Source organism: Fulmarus glacialis, unplaced genomic scaffold (assembly GCF_000690835.1).
Source record: "Fulmarus glacialis isolate BGI_N327 unplaced genomic scaffold, ASM69083v1 scaffold15543, whole genome shotgun sequence".
Taxonomy (NCBI): domain Eukaryota; kingdom Metazoa; phylum Chordata; class Aves; order Procellariiformes; family Procellariidae; genus Fulmarus; species Fulmarus glacialis.
The window spans coordinates 48,379-74,663 of record NW_009202431.1 but is presented as its reverse complement, the minus strand read 5'-3'; the positions used below and the strand labels follow the sequence as shown (position 1 = coordinate 74,663).

General features: G+C 42.2%; 1 protein-coding gene across 1 annotated transcript in view; it reads right to left on the bottom strand.

Annotated features, from left to right (window-relative positions):
• Positions 1-26,285, bottom strand: part of LOC104074228 (polypeptide N-acetylgalactosaminyltransferase 9) — a gene marked incomplete at both ends in the record, with an annotated part of 78,631 nt that overhangs the window by 3,971 nt on the left and 48,375 nt on the right. The window contains 3 exons of the mRNA XM_009574286.1: positions 6,331-6,528; positions 19,030-19,204; positions 21,317-21,483. Coding sequence (XP_009572581.1) covers positions 6,331-6,528; positions 19,030-19,204; positions 21,317-21,483 — 540 coding nt within the window. The remainder of the gene's footprint in view (positions 1-6,330; positions 6,529-19,029; positions 19,205-21,316; positions 21,484-26,285) is intronic.

Genomic DNA, 26,285 nt, shown 5'->3' with positions numbered 1-26,285 from the left:
TAACAGTGCTGAGAGCCAGGGAACCTTGACTCTATTCCCAGCTGTCATTCATCTGGTCTTCAGTGAGTCACCTCCGTTTCTCCATCTGTGAAGCACACATAATAATACCGGGTAAAAGTCTGAGAACGCTTCAGCAGCTTGAAAGCCTAAGATTCACTTCTAAAAGCGCTTTAAGCATATAGGTGGATAATTTTATACTAGACTACAGTGTTGCATTGACATATTACAAAAACTTTAAAAAAAACCTGCTTCCCAAAAAGCATGAGACCCTCACTTGGCTGTCATCCCTGGGGTTTTCCAGTGCCTGAAAAACTCCAGTATATCTACCGCTTTTACAGTGTAGCAAAGACTTCCCTTCAAAGTCAGAAATGGATATATGATCAAAAGCAATTGTGTTAGCACCTCTTAAACACTGCTCACTAGCCAAGGGGCAGCAAATGAGAAGGTGCATGCCCTTAGCACTTCACAGTTTCAGAGTAAAACATATTAACCTAAACCACAGCTGCTTTATATAAAAGGACCTTTTTCCTTAAGTCATGCACTTTCTAGTAAAACAGTGACATTTTTAGAAGGCGGGTATCACAAAATAGCAATTAGAAGTGTACTATTTTTTACCAACACCTCAACGGTGTCGGGAAACTTAATTGATCTGTGGAATATTCTTTGACACAACAGACGATGTTATAAGCATTAATTATAATCAACAAGAGCACTCAAAGGATAATGTGGGAAACACAGCAAAATGTGTTTTGCAGCTAAAACCTTAAAATGCACCATAAGAATAGTATTGGTTCTGCACTGGAGAAAGATACAGCATAGTCAATTTGTGGAAATTACCTGATGGCATTGCTGTAGCAAGGGAGCTATGAGAGAGACATTGCTCTGGGGAAAGGGAGGAAGCAGAGAGCAGCGCTTCATGGTGTTAAACACCCCCTCTCTCCCCGCCTGCTGCTGCAGCAGGTACAGCGCGGGTGGCTACGAGTGAAGAGAGGCACGGTATGGAAGAGGGCAGTGCCTGCTATGGGATGGGGTACCAGAAACAGAGGACACTTTGGCCAGAAATGAAAACCACTTGCTGTAGGTCTGAGTCACGACTATGTAGTTTTAGCGAGATCTCCAGGAGCACGGCTCTGTCGACAAAATTCCAGCAGGTGCCGATACCCACTTCTCCATCCAGGTGCATCGTGCTCCTTCCCTTTACAGACAACCGAAGGATGCTGCCTGGGGGCTTCGTCAAGAACAAGTGAAGGAGAAAGGGATGAGCACGAGACTGACATACGATAAGTCTTCCTCTCCCTTACGCTTCTTTCTCCCCCTGCCTTAAGGTCAGTATACATGCCATCAGGTCACATTTGAAACAGTTTTCAAAGCATCAAAAAGTCCAATTTCCAGGACAATTGACCTACAAACACACACAGAAATACATAAATACAAACACAAATATAACTATAAATAAATATATAAACATAAACATATCTATACAGGGATAAGCAGGGAGAGAGAGAGATTCCAAGGACACATCACACACCATATCTTTGAGTTTTCCACCTTTCCTGGCAGAATGTTCCTTTGATTCAGGTTCCTAAGCAGCACCTCACCCCTGGCCTGACAGGTAAGTGGGGAAACCTGCATGGTACCTGCATAAGCATTTATTTTTTCTTACAACTCATGTCTTCTGCAAGAAGGAGTCATACCACTCCGTGAGAACAGAACTCAAGGACAGATTTGCTGCTCAGGAGCTACAGGGAAAAAACTCACAAGCTTAATGATGGGAAGGTTTGTTAATCTTTGGAGAGCTATAGCATGTGAAAAAAAGCAATCCAGAATGCTTGGCTAGGAAAGGCAGAGCAACAGGGATGTAGAATAACTCTGATGCCCCATGGAGGTATATTTTTGGAACAGGCAGGATACCCGTCAGAACCTGGACAAATAAAAAAGAAACTGCTCTGTTATAGGCTCCTGTGAACCAGCAACTGAAAAGATGACCATAATCAATCAATAAACAGTCACCAGTTTTATTATTACATGACAGCATGGTTTATCCTAAGCGACTCTACAGATAAGCCCCTTCCTAAGCTCAGGTACACAGACGGATTTCTTCCCAGAGCAGCGAAGACCCAACATGGTGCATCACCATCGCGATGGCAGACCAGCACGGGGCCTGACTTGCACATGAGATGGGCACGCACACTCCCAGCACAGACCACTTCACTGTGGGCATATCAGACGCTAATTTATATACATGAGCGAGACACACGTGCTTTCTGGAGTGGCTGATTCACTGTGTGTACTGGCACCAAGCTACGGTATATTAAAGCAATAAGTGAGAACATATGCAACAATGAAATGCACCACTGCTGCTGGAGGAAGATAAAATGGAAAGCTGTGCAGTGCTTGGCTGAGTGAGGCTGACTAATGACTCTAATGTTAGTGGCCACTGATCAAGAAATCAAACACAGAGCAGTCCATCATAATCACGGCAGGTGAGGGAAGACGAGCCAGAGCCAGAGCTCAGGATACCAGAAACCTTCCTTGCTGTTCCAAAAACCAGTACTATCTTCCACATACAGAAAAACCCCCAGCTTGTTTCAATGCATAGTCAAATTCATTAGAAACCCGCTGAAACAGGATTCTTTATTACACAGTTTGTTGCCAGATGATAAGGACGTTTTTGGGCAGTGTGTTCTCAGGAACACAAATGGAAAATGACGTGATGGACACAGCGTGTCAAAATAACAATCCTCATTTAAATCTTCACGTTAGAGACAGCTTACATCTCAAATGTCAAACATGCAAAACGGATTGCCTGCAGAAGCCAATTCAGGGAACATCAATTGTTCTGAATTTCAGAGTATTAATGGGGAAAAAACCCAAGAACCGACTTTAAACTGTATCAGAAATCTTTACAAAATCTGACACTTTGTTCTTGCTATTTCTTTACCTTTCTTTGCACTTCAAGGCCACATCCCCTTTGTCACTTGGACCACAACAGCTGATCTGACATTTTATGGTGTGCCCTTGACATGACTGCCTCTACGGTGCCCCGCTGACTTGAGGGACAGTTCCTGCTCCTTCCCAGCCAGGCTCTGAATAGGATCACACCACTGTTAGTGTTCAAGAAAGCAGAGGATCAGGCTTCAAACAGAAAACCTCTGAGAAAAGTAAGCACATCTGTTGTGCAATCCCAGAAGAAAACAGGAATTGGACTCTACTTTCTACGTCTCACCCATTTCTGCAGATCGATACAACACAAACATCAGAAATGCCAGGGCTCTGATCCTCACTGATACCAGGGTACGCGTATTTTTTTAACACTGAAAATCTTTAATCCCTTTGGAGATCTGGGAGGAAGTATTCAGCTACACCACCCACAAAACCAGTCACGGGGTTATTAGTTATTAGCCTTTTCTTTTACAAAACACACAGAGACACAAAACAAACCCACTATTTGCTGAAGAGAGTGTCAAAGGAAGCCTTTAGAGGGACAGTGTCAGCAAGGACTAAATGAACTTGCATTTTTCATGCTGATGAATAGTCCTGCAATCTTATGAATGCACTGAACAGACACATGGATCCAAACACCATCAATGTGGACCAGTTTGCACGCCTTGCAAACTGGACTGAAACACAAATCATGGTTGCAGTACATGGTTTGGAAAGTTGGTTACAAAACCAAAATCTGTACCAAACCAACAGAGATTTTTGAAAACGTTTGCTCACTAGTCTGACTTCCCCTTCCTTTTGAAAATATACCTTAAATTTTCTACAGCTACTAAGTTCCCATCATGGGTGCTTTCGAATCTCAATTCTAAGTACACACTTCCTGATTCTTTTCATCAATAACGCTCGCACGTTCACTCTTTCCATTACCATAATTATGCTGGCATATCACTTAAAAGCCACAAAATTGCATTGCATTTCTATAGGCAGGCATAACACAACAGCACACAACAGTACAGCCAAATGCTTTAGTAAGTCCATCCAGGTGCTGCTGCTTCGGAGGCCCATCAGAAATCAGGGCAGTGTGGCTATGAAGCGGATGCTCCGCTCTCCTAGATCTCTGCCTTCCAAGCACATGCTCCCAGGGAGACAGGTAAGTGTTCACGGTTCGACGTTGATGTCTCTGCATTTTAGGGCATGTAATTCATAATTTGCGGGAGAGATACTTATGCAATCACAACATCTCGGTGCTCCTGATATTTGTCAGGGAGGGTTGGGCGCTCTCCTCCTTCTGCTGCTTGTCTCATCTGTCTCCAGGCAGTTTATGCACTATTGAATTGGAGGGTTTCTTCACTTGGGTTCAGAATAAAATCACTGCTCTCGGGAGCCGGCTACTTACGTGCATCAGATTTCAACACTACTCAGTGCTTGAGTTTGGATCTTATTCACTTCTGTATCAGTCCAACTCAGTGCCAGTATAACTCTGGCAAGAGCTTGAACATAAACCTGAGGAAAGCCCATGGTAAATCAGGCCCATGGTAAATCAGTATTGCTGAAAAAAACCTCTTTATCCCAGCATTATAGGGATGAGATTCCTTATGCGCTACTAAAAAGATCTGTAGTTGAATTTCCAGAAGTGTTTTGCAGATGCAGCTTCCATACTTTAGGGAGTCTAAAGAACTTGCCGAGGTTTAACCTCGTAATCTTATCTGATATGTATCATTGCCTCCAGAACAGAAGATACTCAAATACTAGAACAACTCATGTGAAAATTAATACAGTGATTTCACAAATAAACTGGAAGTAATGAAGTGTGCAAAACCTTTCAGGAATAAAAGACTAAAACCCCGATTTCAGGAATGAAAGCTTTGGCTGATTAATTTTCCTTCATCAATAAACTATTTCTCAGGGCTGAGTGAAATAGATATAACACACCTGCACTTGTAAAACAATGTGAGGAGAGCAGGGCATGTTATCCAGGAAAACTGATTTCCTAAGTAATTACTTTCCTGCTTATTGAGGTTTCAAGCTGCGCAAAGGGTCAGTGATGAAGGACTGTGCTGTCTTGTGGTAAATAAGGTTAATGTTACTGTATAGCTCTGTTTTGCAGTCACAGGGCGTGAGAACGAACCTAAGAGCAACTTGCAACACTTGTTCAAATACAGATTGAAATATTACCCCCTGCATGAGGGACAGATCCTGTGAGATGGCCCCATCCAACCAATCACTTAGAAACGTGAACAGTTCGTCTGTGTCCTTTCACTTCCAAAAGACCACTTGGATCCTTTCAGTGTTGAAAGGATCAGTTCAAAGTATGTTGTTTGAAGTGCTTGGATGGACTTCTCAGGACCTGACAGCTCAAGCTCTACACTGGGAGGGAAGTACATCAGCTTCTCTGCCAGAGCCTACATTGGGACCATACAATAGAGTTCTAGCTTACTTGAGGATGAACCTGATATACATCAAAATGAAGATGACTCTAAGGTCGTAATTTGTGTCCTTCCTAAGAAATCTCAAAAATAGGGCAGAGCAACCCAAAGTGCACACCTGGGCTTTGTATTTTTTAGCATTCATTTCAACAGTTGCTGACAATAGTACCCTTCCCCCAGCACAGTACATCTCAGAGGAGCTGTTAGACAAGCATCTGCACTGGAGATGAAGGGCTAGAAGGTACGAATTTTCAAATGAAGGGGAAAGAAAGCCCCTTTCTTATCAGTTCCTGTTTTCCCACTGTAACAATTCTCAAAAACACTAACACAATTCCTGAAACAGTATTTCCTTACAAAATGCCATTTTTGTAAGGTAAAATGTTCCTTTATAGAGAAAAATAAAATGACACTGACTACGTGGTCCAGTTTCATTTTAAAACTCCTCCAGCAGAAAAACTCAGAACATGTGCAAAGTTCTCCAAAAAAAGAGCAACTCTCCAACAAGGCAAGGCTAACACATCTCCTACTAGTGCTGCTGGGAAGCTCTGATTTGGGCTGATGGCCAAGAGTGCTGCCTACAGACCAAAAGTGAAGCCAGCCTCTTTGTAGTCACATACAAAATACCTTTGTTTCTCATACACACAATGTTTCACTGGCTTCTTACTCGTGCCAGAGTCCATTGGAAAATAAAACATAGGTAAAAAAGATCCTGCTATGCTACTAAGGGCCACAACGTGAACTTGAATCACACATTCACAACTAGAGCACATGCACTTCTATGTACATTGTGATGCAGCTCTGAGATGCGACACATGCGTCCATAGCTTTGTAGAGCCATCTGTTTTCTTCAGCTTCATCCCCGTACAAAGCCTATCGTCTTGCTTCACTTAAATTCCCCCTCGGGAGACAGCTGAGATGGAAACATTGCTAGTACGGAAATGACAGCACATGGGAGATTTACCTGATGGGAGCTGACTCATCCCCTTTATCGAGCCAGTCCTGCGGTGGGATTATGTACATGCACCAGAGGCCCCAGTTGTAGCCGTGGGCTGCGTTGGCGTATTGCTGTACTTCAAAAGTGTTGTACTTGATATTGTCAATTGCTGGTAAGATGATCCGCTTTCGGTCTTCTTTGATCCGGGTAAGTGCAGGTTCCACCCTGAGAACAATAAAAACAGCAAAATGTTTTACAGCTGTCCAGTAATCCCAGGTCCTGCTTTGCACTCTGATAAAACCAAGTCCTCTAATACCGAGAGCAGTAACCCAGCGAGGTGGCAGCCCATAACACAGCGTAGCGGGATCGAGTACGTATCACTGTCATACACTGAAGAGGCTGGAGCTTGGTGTCGGATACTTCACATAGCGCATGAATTCCTACCTTTATTTTACAACACAAAACTTTACCGAACACTTACTCTGAGGCCTGGAGACTGTCAATTCATTGTGCAATGGACAAGTGTTGAGAGACACTATCGCCAAGAGTAACTAAATGGTCTCCTAACGGCTACACCACCAGGATGCCCGGTAGCGATTAAATACCTGCCTTTGCTGACACGGCCTGAAGAACAAAACACACACCAAGGACTGAATGAATCTTAAGGTTACTCAAAGGGTTTAATCTTGTTTCCTAAGGACTGACCTCATCGCATCTATTTTGAGTGACAAGCGTGGCTGCATTATGCCTTCTAAAACCTCTTTGGTGTTGAGCAGATTTCAATTGCCAGATGGTGCAAAAGCAGCGAACTGCAGGAAATGTGCCATCATTTCAAAAGGCTTTAAAACATCAATGTGCTTTCAACAGAAGCTACATCCCAAAGCGTCTCAGGAAAGTAAAAAGCTTCAGTGCAAACATTCATTTCTGACCAAGGTAGTCTGAAGCTGCTATGAATTTACAAAGAAACTGATCCAAAGAGGTAGCAGACTTACACAAGGGTGGAAAGCACTTCTCAAAGCAGTATTAGAAACAGCCACCGGTTCACTCCTTTGTAACTGTATTTCCCCTTGAAACAAGCTTTGAAGATTTTGCAGAGCTCTCACATGTATCTTTAAGTGAATGGTGGTTTGCTGCGATTCACAGAGGTAGCAGGATTTGAACACTGATCTTTTCTCATTTTTGTTTTGTTGTTGGTTAAAAGGCAATTCCTTTGTGGTTCCTTTGTGGTTTCAAGTTTGTTACCTTTTTTTTTTTTTTTGGTTATATTTAGTTTGTTACCATGTATTTTTTTGTGTAGGCCAACAGAAAGGGACAAGTTATGGAATTAATTCAAACTCCATTTTCAATCTTCACTGCCTAAATCTGAACTATCATAAATTTTCTGTTCTCTTCTGTAAGAAGACAGCAATTTCTCTGTACTTGAATTCGGCCAAAATATTTGTCTTTTATGTACACAGACTCCATATTGCTTATATGAGGTCATTTAGTGCTTTCTTTTTCTTCTTTTTACCCCTTCCACATCAGTAAAAAGACACGTAGATTCAGTGAAACCCTTGAGTATTGATGATGAGCTACTTACTGCAAATAAACCATCACAAAACAAGGTAAAATAAGAGCATAACTGACAAAAAGACGAGGTGTCACAGCATTTCATTTGGAGAGAAGTCAAAGAGAGTTAAACTATTTTTATTTGGATTCTTCTAGAAAAATGACATTTGAATTTATCACCTGGATGCCAATAACACAGGGCATGCAAGTTTTAATAAAAAGGACGATCACAAGCATGGTGGGAAGGGAAGAACAACATTGCAAGCTGCAGAAATTCCCCCGGCCAGGAAAGTTATGAAAGAGACGTTCATCTCATATGCAACATGTATTGTTTTGTTACTCTACTTGATTTATTCTCGGAATAAATCAATGCATCCCTCATGACTGAAATGGCCTGATTTTTGGTGCAGTACTTCTGTTGTCAAAGCCCAGTCCTGCAAGGTACCAAAGACCTCCACAGAAGCATGAAAGTGCATCAGCCCAGAGGAGGTACAGTGATTTCAGCTCAGGTTATTAAGTACCTTTTTGGCTTTAAAATATTTCCTTAGTCAGCAGTTTCTTTTCCCCCCTTTTTTTTTGCATGGCATTTAAAGAACTGCACCCCAGACTCAAAGGAGATTTTTTTTTTTTTTTTTCTTTTCTGTGGGACAGACAAGAAACAACTGAGAGAGATTCAGGACAGTGCAGTACGTGATTAAGAATGCCAATTTGTACGGTCTTTAGGCCACACTCATGCACCCACATAAAGAGCCAATGTGACCTACCAAATCAGGATAAGCCACTTCCGTTATTAATACGAGATTATATTTATGAGATTAACTGTTTTAAAAACCAGTGGATGGCAGAAAAACTCTTGCAACTCCAGTAAAGCAGGAAAGATGAATCTGCTTAGTTCTTTCCATAATGTTATCTCTGCTTATCAGCGTAGAGGCAGCAGAAGAAAATACAGCAGAACAATGGAGATGTCAGCCAGACACCCCTCTCCCATCACAAATCAGGTGCCTCCATGCATGGCTGTGGTAACCCCTGTGCATACTATCAGCACGAGGCTCTCCCACTCCCTTCTGGCCTCCGAAACAAAGGCTTTCAAAATACCAAACAACAGGTATAGATGTGACTAATGATGGGCCACTAATTGTTCGACTGGAAGAAGAATCCTCCTCTTCGTGGTTGTGGAGAAAGAAAATGACCTTGGAGCAGGTCACTGTCCATGCAGAGCACTCGCAGCAGAAGCCTCGTTACAAAACTGACTCCGAGTTCCCTTGCAAACCAAACACCACCTTGGGAGGTGGCCCACTCCTGAAGCCCTTGGGCATTGCTTCAAGAGATGTGGTGCAGTGGGGAAGTCGCAGAGCAGAGGGATTACATCCTCCAGCGAGGTCTGGTGCACATCACAGGACACAGTCGCACCCAGTGACTCCCATAGCGTGCACAAATTTATTATGTTTGGGTCTGACTTCCCGAGCTGCCCCGCAAAGCAGGAAAACTGCCTGCCTTCTGAAGCAGAAATCTGTAAATGGGTTTCCTTTGTAAGAATCAAATTCTGTCATTCTTATCCACTACGATCTGATTCTAGAAACAGGTCTTTAACAAGCAAGGAAAGACTGGGAGTTTTTAAAACTATTTTTATCTCTCTTGGTTAGAGTTCTTTGGTCACCAAATCCTCAAGTCCTCAATTATTGGGATGTTTATGTTGATACAAAGCAAGACCGCTTAACCATCATACTTAAAACTATCCTGAAGTTTCCATGTTCCTTCTACAGTTCCTCCTTCTGTGCTCATTTTGCAAGTATTTTACTTTGAAAGGTTGAGATCATGTAATGAAAAAGCTAAAAGAGATAAGGAATTTTTCTCCCTTAATGTCAGATGTCTGCAATAGACCCCCCACATCCAAGGTAATTGCCTCAAACTTTCATTCTCATCAGAGAGAGGCAGAGGCTGGCACTTCTATAGTAAGATGCTTCTCATAATAATGTAGACACTGAAAATAGGTGAGATTAATAATGTTCCAGAGGAGCCTATTTTGAATATAAAGGGAATTTAGCCTGCTATTTTGCAAGACAGCTTAAAATTGGACTGTTGAAGTGTGTCCCCAATAATGGTTAGAGAAAGAATGTGAAGAAAATATTTAACAGTCACTCTGATTTTCAGCGATTGTATTCATCCGATACTTGAAAATGCTAATCTGGGTCCTCATTTTCCTCATAAAAGAAGAACAATCCACTCCCAGCTCTGGTGCTGCTGTCACGCCAGCCATCACCAAACTATTCCCATCACTCTACAGTTGACTGAATTCCTGTGTTTTTCCAGTTGTATGGCTTACATTTATTACCACCTGACTTGGTGCTTTGCATCTGAATGGCACAAGGTGGGATCTCTGGAGTGTAATACAACAGCTGGATCAAAATACACGATGAATCTCATTAATCTCTATCAATTTATTAATTTGAAATCTCAGATTTTGAACTTTCATGAAATCTGAGGCATCTGAAAGCTGACCATGTGATGGAAGTTCTGTTTCAGTTCCCCGCACTCAAGAAATGTAAATGTTGAATGTATTACTACTTCAACAAGTGTTGACGCCTCTATCCTCAGGTTACAGATGAAGTAAAATGCCATGCCAAGGTCATGGAGTGAATTGGTATGAAAGCAACTGCTGGAACTTCATTTTCTCAACTCCCATCCCCCCAGTGGAGGTGACTCTGCCTGTATCCACATGTGTGGAAATCACATCCCCCCAGGTACTGGGAACAGGAAGGTTCAGTATCTGGACAGACTGCACATTTATCTAACTTCCAAAATATGTTCACATCCACAAGTAAGAGAGCAGGCTCTGAGTCACAGATGGAAAGAGAAAATCCAGTGCAGCATTGTTCTCTGTTACTTAGCAAAACTCAGAACGGAGCGCCTTTTAATTAAACATTGTACACCTGTGAGATTTCACAGCTTGTCTTGCCCGATCAGGGACAGCAGAAATAGCGATGGGGTATTCAGACACCAAGCCCTAGCTTATCTCAGTGAGACCTGCAGGAACATTCAAATCCCAGATTCTGCCAACGCCCCCTGCACCACCAACACTGCTTGTGCTCTGTTTTTCTGCCTGCCAAGATCCCTAGGTAATGGCCAATGAAGAAGGACTATAAGCTTGAACAGGACTGGGTAATGGACTGTGTTTACATTGCTTATCTTAGGTAATCCATGAAATACGAGGGTTTTTTATTGCTATTCATTGCTAGCAAAGCCCAGCCTTGGAGTAGCTCTATTGGACTCAGTGGACTTGCACAGTGCCTTTGTCTCTGTAAGCTGAGCTGCACATTCATCAAATCCTTTGTCAACTTTGCTGGTAATTCTGGCTTTGTCTAATTGCTTCAGGTTTTTGAAAGGATTATGATTAAATCTTTCCTAGTAATTTCTAATTTTTTTCCTAACTTTAAGCTGGTAAATTATTATATAGATTTACTCATCCTCTTTATAGCCACCAGTGTTCTTGCCCTGGTTTTTTTTTCCCCCCTTGTCTTGTTTTTTCCACTGCATCTACAGAAGTCAGGTGCTCCTGGCAGCTCCCAGGACTAAAAGGACAGAATGGAAGAGGTTGCTGAAGTCCAACTATGTTCAACATGCTATGCTGATGAGCTGCAATATGTTGTTTGAGTATTTCCTTTCCACATGGCCACTGCTGGCAGTGAGGCAGGATTCAGCCCTGCCTGATTAGGTGCATCAGCGAGATGTGAATTTTGAGATTCATCTCTATTTTTCACAAATGCAAAAATATTAGGTTCCTAGCTTATGTCTGAGTCAACGTACTTTATGGGCACCGAGTAGCATGTATTGTTAACAAGTTATTTACTGGAGCAAGAGAAAAAATTCTCCCAGGCATATTCATAGCCATGATAGATTTCAGTAAACTAAAGAGAATCAAAAGCTTCAGCTTTAAAGGTAGCGCTTCACATCATCCAGTTCTTTTTTCCACCTAATACAAAACAACCTGACAATTTGGGCTGGAATTTGAGTGACATAAGAAGTTCCTCCCTTCTATCCTCTCTAAAAATATGTATTTGTCAGTGTCCTCCTCACACTCTGAATAGATTGCTGGTGAATGGTGAAAGCCAGAAGAGAAAGAACAGCAAATTTAGTTCTCTTTTAGACTCCGCTAGGCTAAAGGGTATTTTCCCTTGGGTTTGATTTCTCAGAAGCAGTTCCAGAAATACAGCAACACACTGCCGAAGTCTCATTCCCAGAACTCAGCCCTGCGATTGACAGTGCTTGGTTGCAACTCCACAAAGCGTATCGCTGTCCCATGATTTTGGCGGGCTTCCCACAGGCACGAGGATGTGCTGGGAGGAACATCCACAGCAGGTGCCTCGGTAAGTGACTCCTCCTTACAGAAACTCTCTTTGGGGAATTTGTGGAAGGAATCTCTGATCAGGAGCAAATTCACAACAAAAGGATGTGAAAATTTGTCAAAGACTGTTGAGCATATCACTACACACAGCACAGGCATTTCATGCATTTAATGCTTTTGCCTACCAGTGGGTCAATTGCTGGATTAACACTGGATTTTCCAAGGTGTTGAGCACCCATGATGACTTCAGTGGGAGCTCCAGCAATGCTAGTGCTGTGGGCCTCAAAAAATAAGTGCTCCCAAGATAAACATTAGAGTTAGGAAAGGAGATGGAAGGCAGAATTTAACCCAGGGTATAGAATAAGCCTGTACAAAGATTGAGAGCAAAGGCGGGGGTCATACTGTGATCACACAGGCTCCTTTAATCCCCTTCTATCTCTGAACATATATGCATACTGTATTTAATATTGGGCCAATTCAGAGCAGCTCAAACCCCATGTTTTTTTTGCTGTCTTACATCCTTATCAGATTGCCGGAGGGTTCATGCCAATGGGGAAGTCTGATTTTTCACAACGCTAAAAAGAACAGCTTCTTCCAGATAAAAAACAGATAAAAACAAGTTAGTAACGAGCTCCTGAGCTCACGTGATTATATAATTCACCTTTTAAAATATGTAAAAACACCTGCTGACTTCAAGCAGACTTTTTAAAAGGCACAACATAGGAATAAATGCACACGATCGAAGAGAAACCACACACATGCCGCAGGCCAGATCCTCTGCTGTCCAACTCTTCTATTTCAATGGACTTCACAACTTCAGGGATGCTTTGCTAACATGCATCATCTGAGGAGCGGATCCAGAATACTTTTCAGGTCTTAATTCGAATGATTGTACTAGGCATTTGTCAGTAACTCCCTTCTCCCCGCCCCACCCGCCCCCCAAATGTAACTTTTTCTGAATTTGTCCAAAAGTAAATCCTTTCCTAAATGACAGGAATTGGGGATGCAATTCTCTCAAATTCTGCCCTGTCCCAACTGGGTACCCAAATACCCCAATCTCTGCGTTCTTTGGAGAGAAATGTCTTTTTTTTCCTCTCCACCATCACTATTCTAATTTTTGCTCCAATAAAAAATGAAGAACTAACATTAAAAAATCCAACCTTCCCCCCGCCCCTCCCCCCCTTCACAAACCAGAATTTCTTTTTTTTTCTTGCAAAGACTTAAGGAAGAGTCCTTATAAGACATAAATGGAAGACAACATGGTCTCATCTGCTAGATTTTATGGCTCAGTGGGTTTAACACCGTATTTTATTCTGGCTGTACCACTCTCAGGTACCATGAAGTAAAAACTTAACACAGAAATGTAAGAAAATAATAATAATAATAATGCCAGAAATGTAAGGAAAAAAACCTGTGTAAACTGCAAGCTTATTTTGCATGTGATTTTATACGCTACCTCACATTTCACTGACAACACACATTTATCAGACGCAGACAAGCAGATCTACTGACATACATAATTCTTCACTGAGGCCAACTGAGGAATATTTCATGCAGAATGCCTTTCCTGTAAGTAAGTGTTCAGAGAACTAAAAAAAAATAGATTTCATACTCCCTTCCTCAGTCTCTAAGAGGAGAGAGAAATTCCCCATCTGTTCTACCTGACATCTTTATCAGCATTCCTCTGTGCCCGGGGAGGTTTCAGACCTGCAGCCCCAGCCAGTATGGAGCGAACACGGCCTAAACGCCTGCTGGAGAGTTAAAGATCAGCTCTTTGGCTGCCAAATGTGAATAGCTCTTTTCTGCACCACCGAAAAGCAATGAGGATGCTTCAATGAACACTCTAGGTTGTTTGGGTAGATGAATAGTTGAAGTTGCTTTTCTGGCATGTCTCTGTATGTAAGCTGGCACTGTCCCATGAATCTGAAAGGCCCGCACGGCTTATGTTGCACGCTTCCCTCTTCACTCGGATAATATTAGTTCACTTTTGCTATCTAAAACATGTATCCCATTAAGTTACCAAATTGACGGTCACTTAAGTTACCTAAGCGATGGTAGAGGCTTTGGATGAGAAAAAAGTCCCTTAATAAACACATGTCCTTTCTTTTGCATCTACATAAATGAACATTCCCAGGTCAAACTCCGCATGGTACCAGGGATGCTGCAAGGAACCACGTCCTGAGCAGGAGTGATAGGCATGAACCCTCCAGAGGGGAGGGACTGCACAGGAGAAGGACTGCAAACGTAATTTCACCCTCACCTTCAGCACTTCTCTCCCTAGAAGGGAAGAACCACCTGGACCTTGCCAGGTCCCCAAAGAGCCACCTGCACTTGAACAGGGGGGACGGGGAGTTTACCTGCTGGTAGAGTTTGGCTTCCAGTACACTGCATGAAAATATTAACAAGGGAACTCTCAGGGGAGCGAAGACCTTGTGGCTTTGCCCTACGAAAGCATAACCATGTCTCCGTTATAGAATGCTTGGGATAACCAAAGCCAGTAGAAGATTAGGAGGAAATCAACTTCCTTTTTCCTTTACACACTTTCTCAAGAATGCATTGCTTATGGCCACTATAGCAAATTGCACTACATATTACAGTATAAAATAGCATCTGCAAAGTATTATCCATAGACCTGGGGATCCTGATCTTTAGCTCTTCTTCTTAGTTCATTAAAATGCCAGTTTTCTATGTTTTTAAAACACTGCCAGCTTCAGGGATAATCCATAATGATGGGCTACGTGTGGCACAGTCTGCTGGATACTTGGCTTATATTTCAGGTTGTCCTGGTTTCGGCTGGGATAGCGTTAAATTTCTTGCTAGTGCTGTGTTTTGGATTTAGTATGAGGAGAACGTTGATAACACACTGATGTTTTCAGTTGTTGCTAAGTGCCCTCCTAGTCCAAGGACAGCTCCCATGCCTACTGACTGAGCTAGGTACACGAGATGGGAGGGAACATAATCAGGACAGCCAGCTCAGCTGGCCAATGGGGTATTCCATACCATGTGACGTCATGCTCAGTATATGGATGGTAGGCGTGATCCAGGAAGTACCGATCGCTACCTGGTTATCGGTCAGCGCGGGCGGTGAGCAATTGCATTGTGCATCACTTATTTTGTATATTTTATCATTATCATTATTATTTTCCCTTTTCTGTTTTATTAAACTGTCTTTATCTCAACCCACGAGTTTTTCTCACTCTTACCCTTCTGATTCTCTCCCCGTCCCACTGTGGGGGGGAAGGAGGGGAGCGGAGTGAGTGAGCGGCTGCGTGGTATTTAGCTGCCTGACAGGTTAAACCACGACACAGGTCCTCTTTCTCATGTCAGGCTGTCTCTGTCTCTCTGGTATACTGAAATCTTTTAATGAAATCCTCTTACTCCACTGCTGCCTTATTGATACTCCCCCTTTGTCTGGCAAAATTTTAATTACTACAGTACTGCATAACTCCATTCAGTGCTCTGATACTACCTCTGTGAAAGGAGCAAAAGCAATTCCTAAGAGAAAGCAAGTATAATACTCTACCATTATGTCTTCTTTTATGGCTCCTAGCACCCTCTTTATGGCTGCTAATATATTGTGGTCTCTGCATTTCACTTACCGATTTCTGCTCTCCTTCACTCAACATGTCCTTTTTCTTACCCAGAGAATTAACACCCCATCTCTGCTATCTCTCTTTCCTGCTCCCAGTTATAATGTAGTGAAGTTCTCTTCTCCTTGCCATGTTATTCTTTCCCATCTCTCAAAGACAGGAGTCTATATAATGCTCTATATCTTCTGCAACACAATTAGCGGCAATGGTCTATACTCAGTGTCACTGTGCGTTGCTTAACGCACAGCGGGTGGACCTAATACAAAAGCCAGAGCAGAAATGCTGAAAACTTGAGAGGACTGAAGGGAAAACAGAACTATGCAGGCTTAAATATACCCTCAGAGAGGAACGTACAGGAGCTTTTCATACCTATTGGCTCTGCTGGGTTGCTGGCCCTAGATGCTGACTTCTATTGATGTTAAGTCACCATTAAAACCAGACAAGGTTCTACTGCAGGACAGGTAGAATTTTACATATGAACTGTACACATGCATTATCATGTAATTTTAATTTTAAATTCCATTTGAGCATTAATAATAATGGCCTCCCTTTGAGCTAGTCCCCTCACTTCTGCTCTCACAGCAGCAGTATTGGCTTACACTCTCAAAAGCCTTAAGGGGAACAGGTCAGTAGAAAACCTCTGCTCTGCGTTAATACATTTCAACACCTGAGAAGCAAAAAAGCAGCAATTAAGCACAGCAAAATAAATAATTCAATAGTTAATTTGACCTGCCAGGTTGTAGAGTATATTTTTATATCCTACCAGATTGTATTTTAGTTTAGAAAAAGTGTCCCTGGAGAGTAATGCTGTGAAAGCCCATAAAATGCTATAGTGCAATATAAGGCAAAAGCTCATCCATAAATGGGGCAACTATTGTTTAAAGAAAAGTTCTTTTGTTGTCAAAGTCCTGCATATTTCATGAGGAAGTGATGAAGTCCTCCTCTGATTCTTTATGAATTAATCTGCCAACTCATTAGGCAGGTAAAGCAGCCATAGATTGGAAGACTAAAATTGCACTGCAGGTAGTTGACTTTTAGATGGCACACAAACCAAACAGAAAGCTAATGATCTTTTCTGTGGTAAAGGAACTGGCTTCTTTTTAATTGCCTCACAAATAATCCATAGCTTTGAGTGGGAGCAATCCACGTGGCCTCTGAATACATGAATATACATTGAAAATGGGGGGAAATATTCATGCAAGATGAGACTTAGTAGGAGAATAGAACAGCAGTACTTTTACAAGATACTCCCGCATGACTACCAAGTTTATAGGGTTATGGAGCAGGGGTAATGTTAACCTGGTGGGAAAAAATAGAGCACTCCAGATGGAAGGATTTCCAGTCCCTCCTAGTAAAAGAAGATGAGATGAAAATTGAGATGACAGGCAGCCGTGTGTGCACAGGTGGACAGAATTAGAACTAGGAGGAAACAGATAGAACGAGGTTTGAGATGGCTGTCAGCAGCCCCAAAGGTTGAGGGGAACAGGAGAAACACCAGAAGGGAACACTCTGAGCCTCCACGTGGCTCTGAAACAAAGGGATACGCGACGCTTCTGGTGCACATTTGCTATTCTCATTCATCCTCTGCGGCCACTCCAGAAGCCAGGTGGTCTCAAAGCAGCTGCACAGCCTGGCTCAGCAGTATTACTGAGACTTAAGCGCACTTGTTGAAAGAAGAGTACACCAGGGAGGATGCAGTAAATGCAAACACTTTTTATCTCGGATGTAGACACACACACTCATTTACTGAGAGACTCTAGGTTCTTGCTATGCTGATTTCAACCCTTTCTGACATTAACGCCACGCAGTAAGGTTAAAAAAAACTCCAGGACACACACACTCATTTACTGAGAGACTCTAGGTTCTTGCTATGCTGATTTCAACCCTTTCTGACATTAACGCCATGCAGTAAGGTTAAAAAAACCTCCAAACAAAACCAAAAACAAGCACAAAACCCTTCCTGCTTACTGACACCATTGCCTAGCTTCTCTCGGTAGAGTACATCAATAAGATCTCAATGTCCTTTATAGAAGTGATAACAAAATTCTCTGCAAGGCTCAGAAAACTGCAGCTTGGGCAGGACAAGCACTGGGAACAGCACCCAGAGCATGCTCTCCCCAGTCCCTGATTCTGACCAGTAGCTGATATTACCCTACATGAACATTTGCAATTATTTGAAAGAACCAGTTGCTTTAAAAGTAAATAAATAAATTAAACCAGCTCTTAAGCTTCTAGAAAATTACTACAACTGCTATTATAGTCTTTCATACTCTTGGGGAAAAAAAATGGGGTGAACATAAACCAGGTGCACTACAAGACTTATTTTATTGCATCTTCCATTTTATAAAGATATTCATGAACATATAAAAATAAACACTCCACTCCTTTGCAATTAAATTTCTCTCTGGTTATAAGTACAGCTATTTTTAGTTTTAATTTGGGGATATCTCCCAGAACTGCAGAGCATAATCAGCTCCACCATAATCCTGCATCATCTTTATCAAATACCAGCCTATCTTTGGAAAATACACACTTTACATACTGAAGGTTCCAGCCTCCCTTTCTCAGCTGACTGTACGTATCAGTTCCTTCAGTCCCGACTTCCAGTAATGCCAAATATTGGCCAGTAAGTGGCGGTACAAAGATTTACTCCAACTGCAGAGGTGGACCATTAGGTCCAAAACTGTGCTTGCCACAGTCAATACCGCTCCCTTGCAAAACAAAGGGGATGAGGAAAGGCATGCTAATTTCAAGCCCCATTAAAAATGCAGGAAATAATTCAATGTTTCCCTCAAATGTAAATGCAAGAAAATTTATGAGGAAATGAGATTGGTATTCAAGTTTCTAAGAAGAAATGGTAGAAAATGACATGGAGATAAAATAAACGTACTTGAAAGCATGCCTCCAGCCCAGAGCCTCCTTAATGGTGTCTCCCCATTTAACTGCTTTGGAGTTTTCATATTCATTGTGGTTTAAATTACTTCTCCCTCCACTGAGCTGTACTAGAGCAGGCACAACAGCTTTTTTATGGATCTTGCAGTCATTGCAGAAGATTGTCAGCAATGTTGCAATAATCAAGAATATTATTCAAAAGTAATTGCTAATGTGATAACACCAGCCTACAGCCATCTCATCCCTACAGTTTTTCAGCTCCCCTGTTGCTGAGCAAATCTCTTTTACAGCCTTTGAGACACAGGGCACAGCGTAAGGGTGCTGCTCTCCCTGTGGGAATAGCCAATGACTTACCAGCCAATGTTGAACTCAACGTGAGCATCAAAGAACCCGACGACAGGAGAGGTTGCTGCTTTCCAGCCTTGGATTCTGGCTCGAATCAGTCCTTCTCGTTTGTTATTGCGCACTATTTTCACCAGACCTGGGTACCTTTTATTGACATACTGGTCCAGATTAAATTTTAGCTCAACTGCAGGACAAAAAAAAAAAAAACCCCACAAATATTCAGAATGAGAAAAGCCTTGCAACGTTATGTTTTACTTCGATTTATTCTGGGGAAAAAAATCCTTAAATATTCCTAAACCCTTGGTCACTCTCACAGATACAAAGTACTGCAGTTGTGGCGTGGACCAGTTCCAGGGGTGTCAGCTCAGAGAAATTCTCTACACATCAGAGCAGTTACCGTTAGACTTGCACAGGCCTAATATGGCCTGACGGATTTGAGTATTGTTTTGAAGAGGTAGTTTGTCTAAATATTTTTAAATAATTACTATTCTAATTCTCTGCTTATTTGCATTAGGTTACAACTGGCCTCTGGAGGAGCAATTCCGACCTTACAGCAGTGCAACATGGGAGACTGGTGATTTTTTCTTCCTGATTTAAGCTATTCCGTAAGAGTTTGAAAAATAACCTCAATGGATTTTGGGTCAAGACCTAATTCAAATCAGAATTAATTTCCCTTAATTTTAAGGGTTTTCCCTTAAATATAATTAAGACTCCTCAATACCAAGACTCCTTCTTCCCTGTTGAACTAAATGGATATTGAAGATTTCAAACAGACGAGTACTCTTTTGTTCATTTTCCGGCATTCAACCACAGATGGAGCAGAACTCATTCACTCCTTCATTCAGCTTCATTTCAATAGCCTTATAAACAGGCAAATTACCAAAATGGTCTCTCTATTTTTTTAAATCAATCTAGTTTGGCAATTCATTTACACTGCAACTTATTCATAATGAGGCTTTTACTCAAATATATTTATTAGGAAAACTAGTAGAAGCCTCCAGGACATTAGAAGCCTCATTCTTCTGTTCTATGTTACACAGTAGAATCATTATCATCGGAATCAAAGACCTGATAAATCTCCACTTATCTGGAAGAGGAAAGCCATATAAGAGTTCACTGAGAAACAAGGAGTCCAATTCTCCTCTGTATTACATTGACTCAAACACTTTGCAATCTCACATAATTACTCCATAGGTTATGCTGCCATAATTGAAAGCAGAATTGGACAAAAGGTTTCTTAAATCTATAGGTTTGGGAACTTATTTTTGTTTTAGTGATTTGTCCTCTCAACCCTCCTTTCTCTTTGGAGATCTTGAAGAGGAAAAGCAACTTAAAACTGGAAGATGTAAAGCTGTTGAGCTGTGGAGAAAATGCTAAACTGGAGCCTTATTTTAACAAATATGATTTGAGAAGCTGCAACAGCTCTAGAAGTCTAAGGTATAACAACTTAAACACAACAACACTGCTAGTCACCTGTAACCTTAACGCTCTTCAAACCCGACCACCCTGTGACACATGTTGAACAATAGCACCCTATATGCTCACCAATATTTTGAGGTTTGATTGCTGTAAAAAAAGTGTTATTTTTACATTAATGAACCACATGACCTAAAAGTCTCATGTGCTTTGTGCCTACACTGTTTCATTCTCATCGTGTAATTTATTCCCTACCTCAAAAAAAAAAAAACAGACTCAAAATCTGATACTATCAATGCCTGTGTAAAACATGAAGAAGCGAAGTGTGCTGCCACGTAGAAGAGCAGAAACTATCTTTAAGGAGAATCTGTAGCCCCACTTTTCCTTGGAAACAGTATTTAATCTCTTAGTCTGTTAATGGTGATGTTCCTCTAGATCTGAAAATTTGGAGGAAAGTGTCATTTCTATATTAAGATTGCCTATGCAAATGTCATTCATCCTGTGAGGATTTCAATTAAATCGGCAGAGTTTATCCACATAATGTTTATTTGTTATACAAATAGTTAATATTTACTCACAGCTTTGTGCAAGTGGCTCAATTAACCATCTCATCAACCAACACAAACTCTTGTAACTTCTATTAACTTCAAGGTATGTTAATTTACACCAACTTATGATCTAGCTTATTAGCCATAAATCAGTGGTTGCATGTACGACTTTCCTCCCCTGGTTGTTTAAATGCAGAATGACTCAATGCTGTTTCATCGCAACATTTAAAAAAGCATTCAAGCTAGTAGTGACCAAACTCCCTTTGATTCACATTCCATGTCCATTAACCACACAGGATACAGTACTCTGAGGAAAAGTTCCCTATACTGACCATTGTCACTGTTGTCATCCACCAGAATGATCTCCTTGAGCAAGTGCGATGGAGTGTGATTCACAACGCTGTGCACAGAGCGCAGGATGACAGAGAGCGCCTCGTTCACAAATATAAAGACCACAGAGATCTGTGGCAGGTCATCTGGGTAGGTCATCTGTTTGCACCTAGAGAGAAGAAAGAAGGAATTAAAACCCAAGTAGCTACTGGGAGGCATTGAGCGTCCTCTCCTCCGTTGCTTTCCAGCACATAGGGACTTGCAGGTTTTGTCCTTTCTAACCCCAAACAAACATGGGGTAAAAGCTCAAAAGAAGCAACATAGCTAGGAGCTGCAAACTTTCCATCAACTCAGTGAAAACCAAACTGTATCTGCATGCACACAGATTATAGAGGCTCTCATTTTCCGGAAGGTTAAAAGCATCGCTTGAAAACCAAACAAATATCAATGACTTTGCTCAAAAACAACCTGGAGAAGGCCCACAATACTACAGCCTGTCTGTGCTCCCAGGGGAACCATAAGAAGGTCCGCTATTAATTCATAATTAGATCTCATACTTTTAAAACCAGGACCCACTCAAGCAAATTTTGCATTTTCCCATACAAAGAGCACTTGCCACCCTTTCTGATTTTGCAGTTTGTGCAGCAATAATAAATGTATGACGTTTGTTGTACAGGCATGCACTTGCTGAAATATTTGCAAAACAGATCTGCTCCATCTGAGACGTCACCTTGGTAGGCAGCTACATCCTGAGATTCACAATTTTGTGCTTGCTCACTGATGCATATATGTTACCATAGACCGTTTTGGGAAGAAAAACTGAGGCCTGGAGAAGTCACACAGCACAGAGCAGAGCCCCCCCAGCCCATGCCCCTCTGTAACACCATACTGCCTTATCTTAGTGGAATTCTCTCCCACTAGCAAAGACGCTAACTTTAAAAAATTACCTGCGTGTTCTCACAGTCAAAAGCCATTCAGAATTACCATAGCAATTACTGAACCTGCTCTCTAAAATACTGCTAATGATATCACAGGAAATGACTTTTCCTGCTCTTATCAAACTTTCTGACCTCTTTGCTCATTACTTTGGCATAACAATCACTTTTTTTCCCCACTATCAGCAGTCATGGGGATGGGGAGAGCGACAAACGCTTGACTGTTGGGTAACCTCTGGAAATCAGTTATGAATTCTAGTAAAGCGCAATTATTCATAATTCCTACTCATGCCAGCACTATTTGCTCAGAGACCTGAGTACTTGTCACTGATTACAGTGTTACCATAGCTACTTACTGGCAGCTTGCTGGTGGCCTGTACCATACAGAGGACCACTGTGTAAAACTTCTGGCTAAGCAGCATTCCTACACAATCTAAAAATAAACCTGGAACAAGGACAGAGATTTACAGGAGGTGTGAATGCTCTGACACAGCCTCCTTTTTGAATTTCTTTTTGAATGTGATTTTCCTCTTGACCACACCAACATATCAAAGAAGCCCATCAGGAATACTTCACTAACAGGAAAGAGCCATCAGCTAAAAACATGGACCTTGCAAGATTTCCCTTGATGAGGGACGTCTTTGATCTGACAGCAATTTGCTTCAGTGCCTCACTTGTATCAGCAGGACATAGCAAATTGCATCTCAGTAAATCGGACTGGTACCCAGGGACGGGGTGCGTTGCTGGTGGAAGTGAGGCAGAGGAGGGAGCCCACCCCAGGCCACGCATCCTGGTGGGGTCCTGCATCAGCACTCAGAGCTAGCAGGAAAGAAGGAAAGCAAAGACACCGTGTGGCCAAAATCTGGAGACAGCAAGGAGGAGGAAGTGCAGTGAGAACGAGAGGGCAGTCAAAGCAGCACTGGCAATGGAGAGGGACAAGCAATCAAAGGAAAGGTAGGATGAACACAAACGTCAAACAGAGAGGCATGTGTGGAAGGACCAAAGTATTTTGCCTAGGAAAAGATAGGGAACCACTGAAATAGTACAAGACCTCAGTGGATTAGGCTGGGCTTCCTTTATCTTCTGATCAAGAAATTTTGCTGAACTTTTCTGGAGTAAAAAGTATTTGTTTTATTGGTAAGTGAACTGCAACACCTGGGCACCTCCAGCCACACGTTCTTGTCCAGACTGAAAGGTTGAGTAGGACTAATCCCCAGTGCTTTTCCTTCATCCTCCCACTTAACATTGTACAAAAATCGGTATTTCTAATACAAGCTTTAAAACCAGCAGCCCTACACCATAATCTCCACTTTTGATTTATTTGTTCTTTGTCACATTAAATCAATGCATTATTATCCTAAGTGTGACTTTATGGTCTGGCTGGTTCACAAGACTTTTCATGCCATGGTTCTCAACAATTACTTACATTGTAGGGCATCATGGACCGCTTTTGATAAAAGGCTGTTTTGAATTCGTTATTCCACCTGGGTTAAGTCAGTCCTATCACTTCTCACTGCAACCTTCCTTCTGTCAGTTCTCCCCTTTCTCTGTTAGCAGGACATAGTTGAAAAACTGCATTATGTCTGCATTTGGAAAGAGCGCTCCAACTGTTACATGTTAGAATATCTTAGGTAACCCCGCTGCAACAGGAACAGCTAGATGGGCAAAGGCAAACCTCAGAATTCAGCAGTGGTATAAAAGCTGTCATAGTTTTATTTACTACAGCAAGGCTGAAGAACAGCAAAAGCAGCCATCCAACTGAGTAGACTTTTCAAAGTACAGCTGTGATTTAGGAGTTCATTTCCTGCAGACTTCCAGTCAACCTTGAACTCCCGACTCCTTAAGTTGCTTCAGAAAATGAGATGGATGTGCTGAGGTAGTCAGGAGAACGTACTGGTCCACTAACAAACACTTCTGATGATGTCTGAGAGCACGAGCAATCCCAGTCAAGGGGCCTTCCCTTAAAAATCAGTGGGTGCTAAGTGCTTTGTTGGATTGTCGCCCAAGTGCTTCCCAACGTATTCTGTAATTAGATACCAGCCACAGCAATTTACAGTTAATACTTCCTTCATTCCAAGAAACTCTAACCAGCGACTGACACTCTGGGCCAAACAGGGACATTAGCAAGTCACACGCAAGAAGAATGCACTACCTTCAAAGCACAACCGTGCCCACTACCTTACCATGCCTTTGCTGGGCCAGATGTTGACAACAGACCGAGTGCATTGCAATGGAACATTCGGTCACTTCTGCCTGTATGCAAGGTTGAGAAAGTCAGAGTGTCAGGAGGACACGTGAAGTCCTCCTTGGTGCAGCCCTCAATTTTGGCCCTGGAGCATGGCAGCAGGAGACAGTTCATTCCAGGGAAGTCCCAGGAAAAAAGTAAGGCTATAACAAGCCTATTAACTTTCTATGAGGCATAGGGCACCCTCTCAGAAAATGGTTGAGCAGCAGTCTGGAGACAGAGGGAAAGCATCAGGCAAGAAACCTATGAGCTAACGATGGAGGAGCTTAACATGAGACTAGTCACTTTTATTATTTCTTCTGAGAAGAAAAGTAACCAGAAGGTGAAGACATCAAACTGTATGAAGGTGTCCTAGCAAGGCACACCCTTATATGCTTCAACCTGACCACCAAAAGGACTTTGGAAAGAAATTAAGAAATCATCCATTTTTGGCAGCCCTGATACTGTGCAGTAAAGTGTCCGGGTGTTTAAGGCAGCCCTTCTCAGGGAGCAGAGGCTTGGCTGCCCTGCTCGGGAGCCCACGGCACCAGCACTCTGCCAGGGAAGGGAGCTGGGTACCACCACGCTCTCCGCTTCCCTGCACTAGGTTTGATCACATTACAAACTGTGGCAACAGTGAGGGAGGACAATTACAGTAACCGATAGCCAAATCTTGGCCTCATTAACATTTGTCTAACGCTACTGAGTTTGGGAAGAACTTAAAGCATCCATTTGACCTCTGTAGTAGCTAATGATGGTCTAAGCTGGCCAGACATAGCTCACATTTAATATTACTGTAATTCTAAATTAGTCTTATGAACTGTCATCAGGTCTTACAGTGTACTACCAGCAAAGGACTTCAGGTCTGCATGAGAAGCAGTGCCTCTCTCCAGGGCACATATGTATGCTGTAGAGAAATACACTGCTGGATTAATTTAGGACTAGCGATTTCAAGCAAAGGCTAACGATGCCATGGCTAATCATTTCCATGGACTAGCTGAGGATGGATTGAACCCGATATGTGAAACAGTCCTTCAGGCACCTTTCATACAACATGCCAAGCATCAAACCTGAGGCATCCTGCTGTTGTCTTGGGAAGAGTCTTTGAGTGTTCTTGCTCTGTACTGGCTACTGCAGAGCTTGGCTGGCAACCCAGAGGTATTTCCTTTGTACGTGACAGAGAGCTTGATGTCAGATCATTTTTCTCTACTCTGGAGATGATTTTCACTCATGCTTTCCCTTGCATTGAACCGGTTCCTTAAATGAACATTTCCCAGCCAGCCCCCTGAGCCCAAGTGTGAGCACTGTCTAAGCAGGCATAAGAAAACAGGAAAGGCTCTCCAGTTGGCAGACCAGACCTTGGAAAAAAAATTATGTACTAATGCAAAAAAGGTCATAGATTAGAAACTGGGACAATGAGAAAACAAAAGCTGCTCAGCTGCACATGAGCCTGCTCATGGCAGCCCTGTGAGCTTGTAGGCAACGAAGGGAAGGAAATTCTCTTTTGTCTCTATTTACTCTATTTGTATCTGATCCAAGAGAAACATGTGAGGTCCTCTATTTATCAGAGCTGGTCTTACAGTCCATTTGAGTTGCGCTATTTTTTGGGAAGGACTGACACTACAGCCATGCAGGTAGTTCAGTGCATTACCAAGGAAAGAAAAATCTTTCCTGCTTTCTCCTGCCTTCTCTCCTGTCTGCATACTTGCTAAACTCCAAAAATGAGTTTTGCTGGCAGACCTTAATATTTTGAGTTTGGAAATGGATTAGGCAATGCATTTAGAGATTTCTGACAGCTTTACCCTTCAGGAA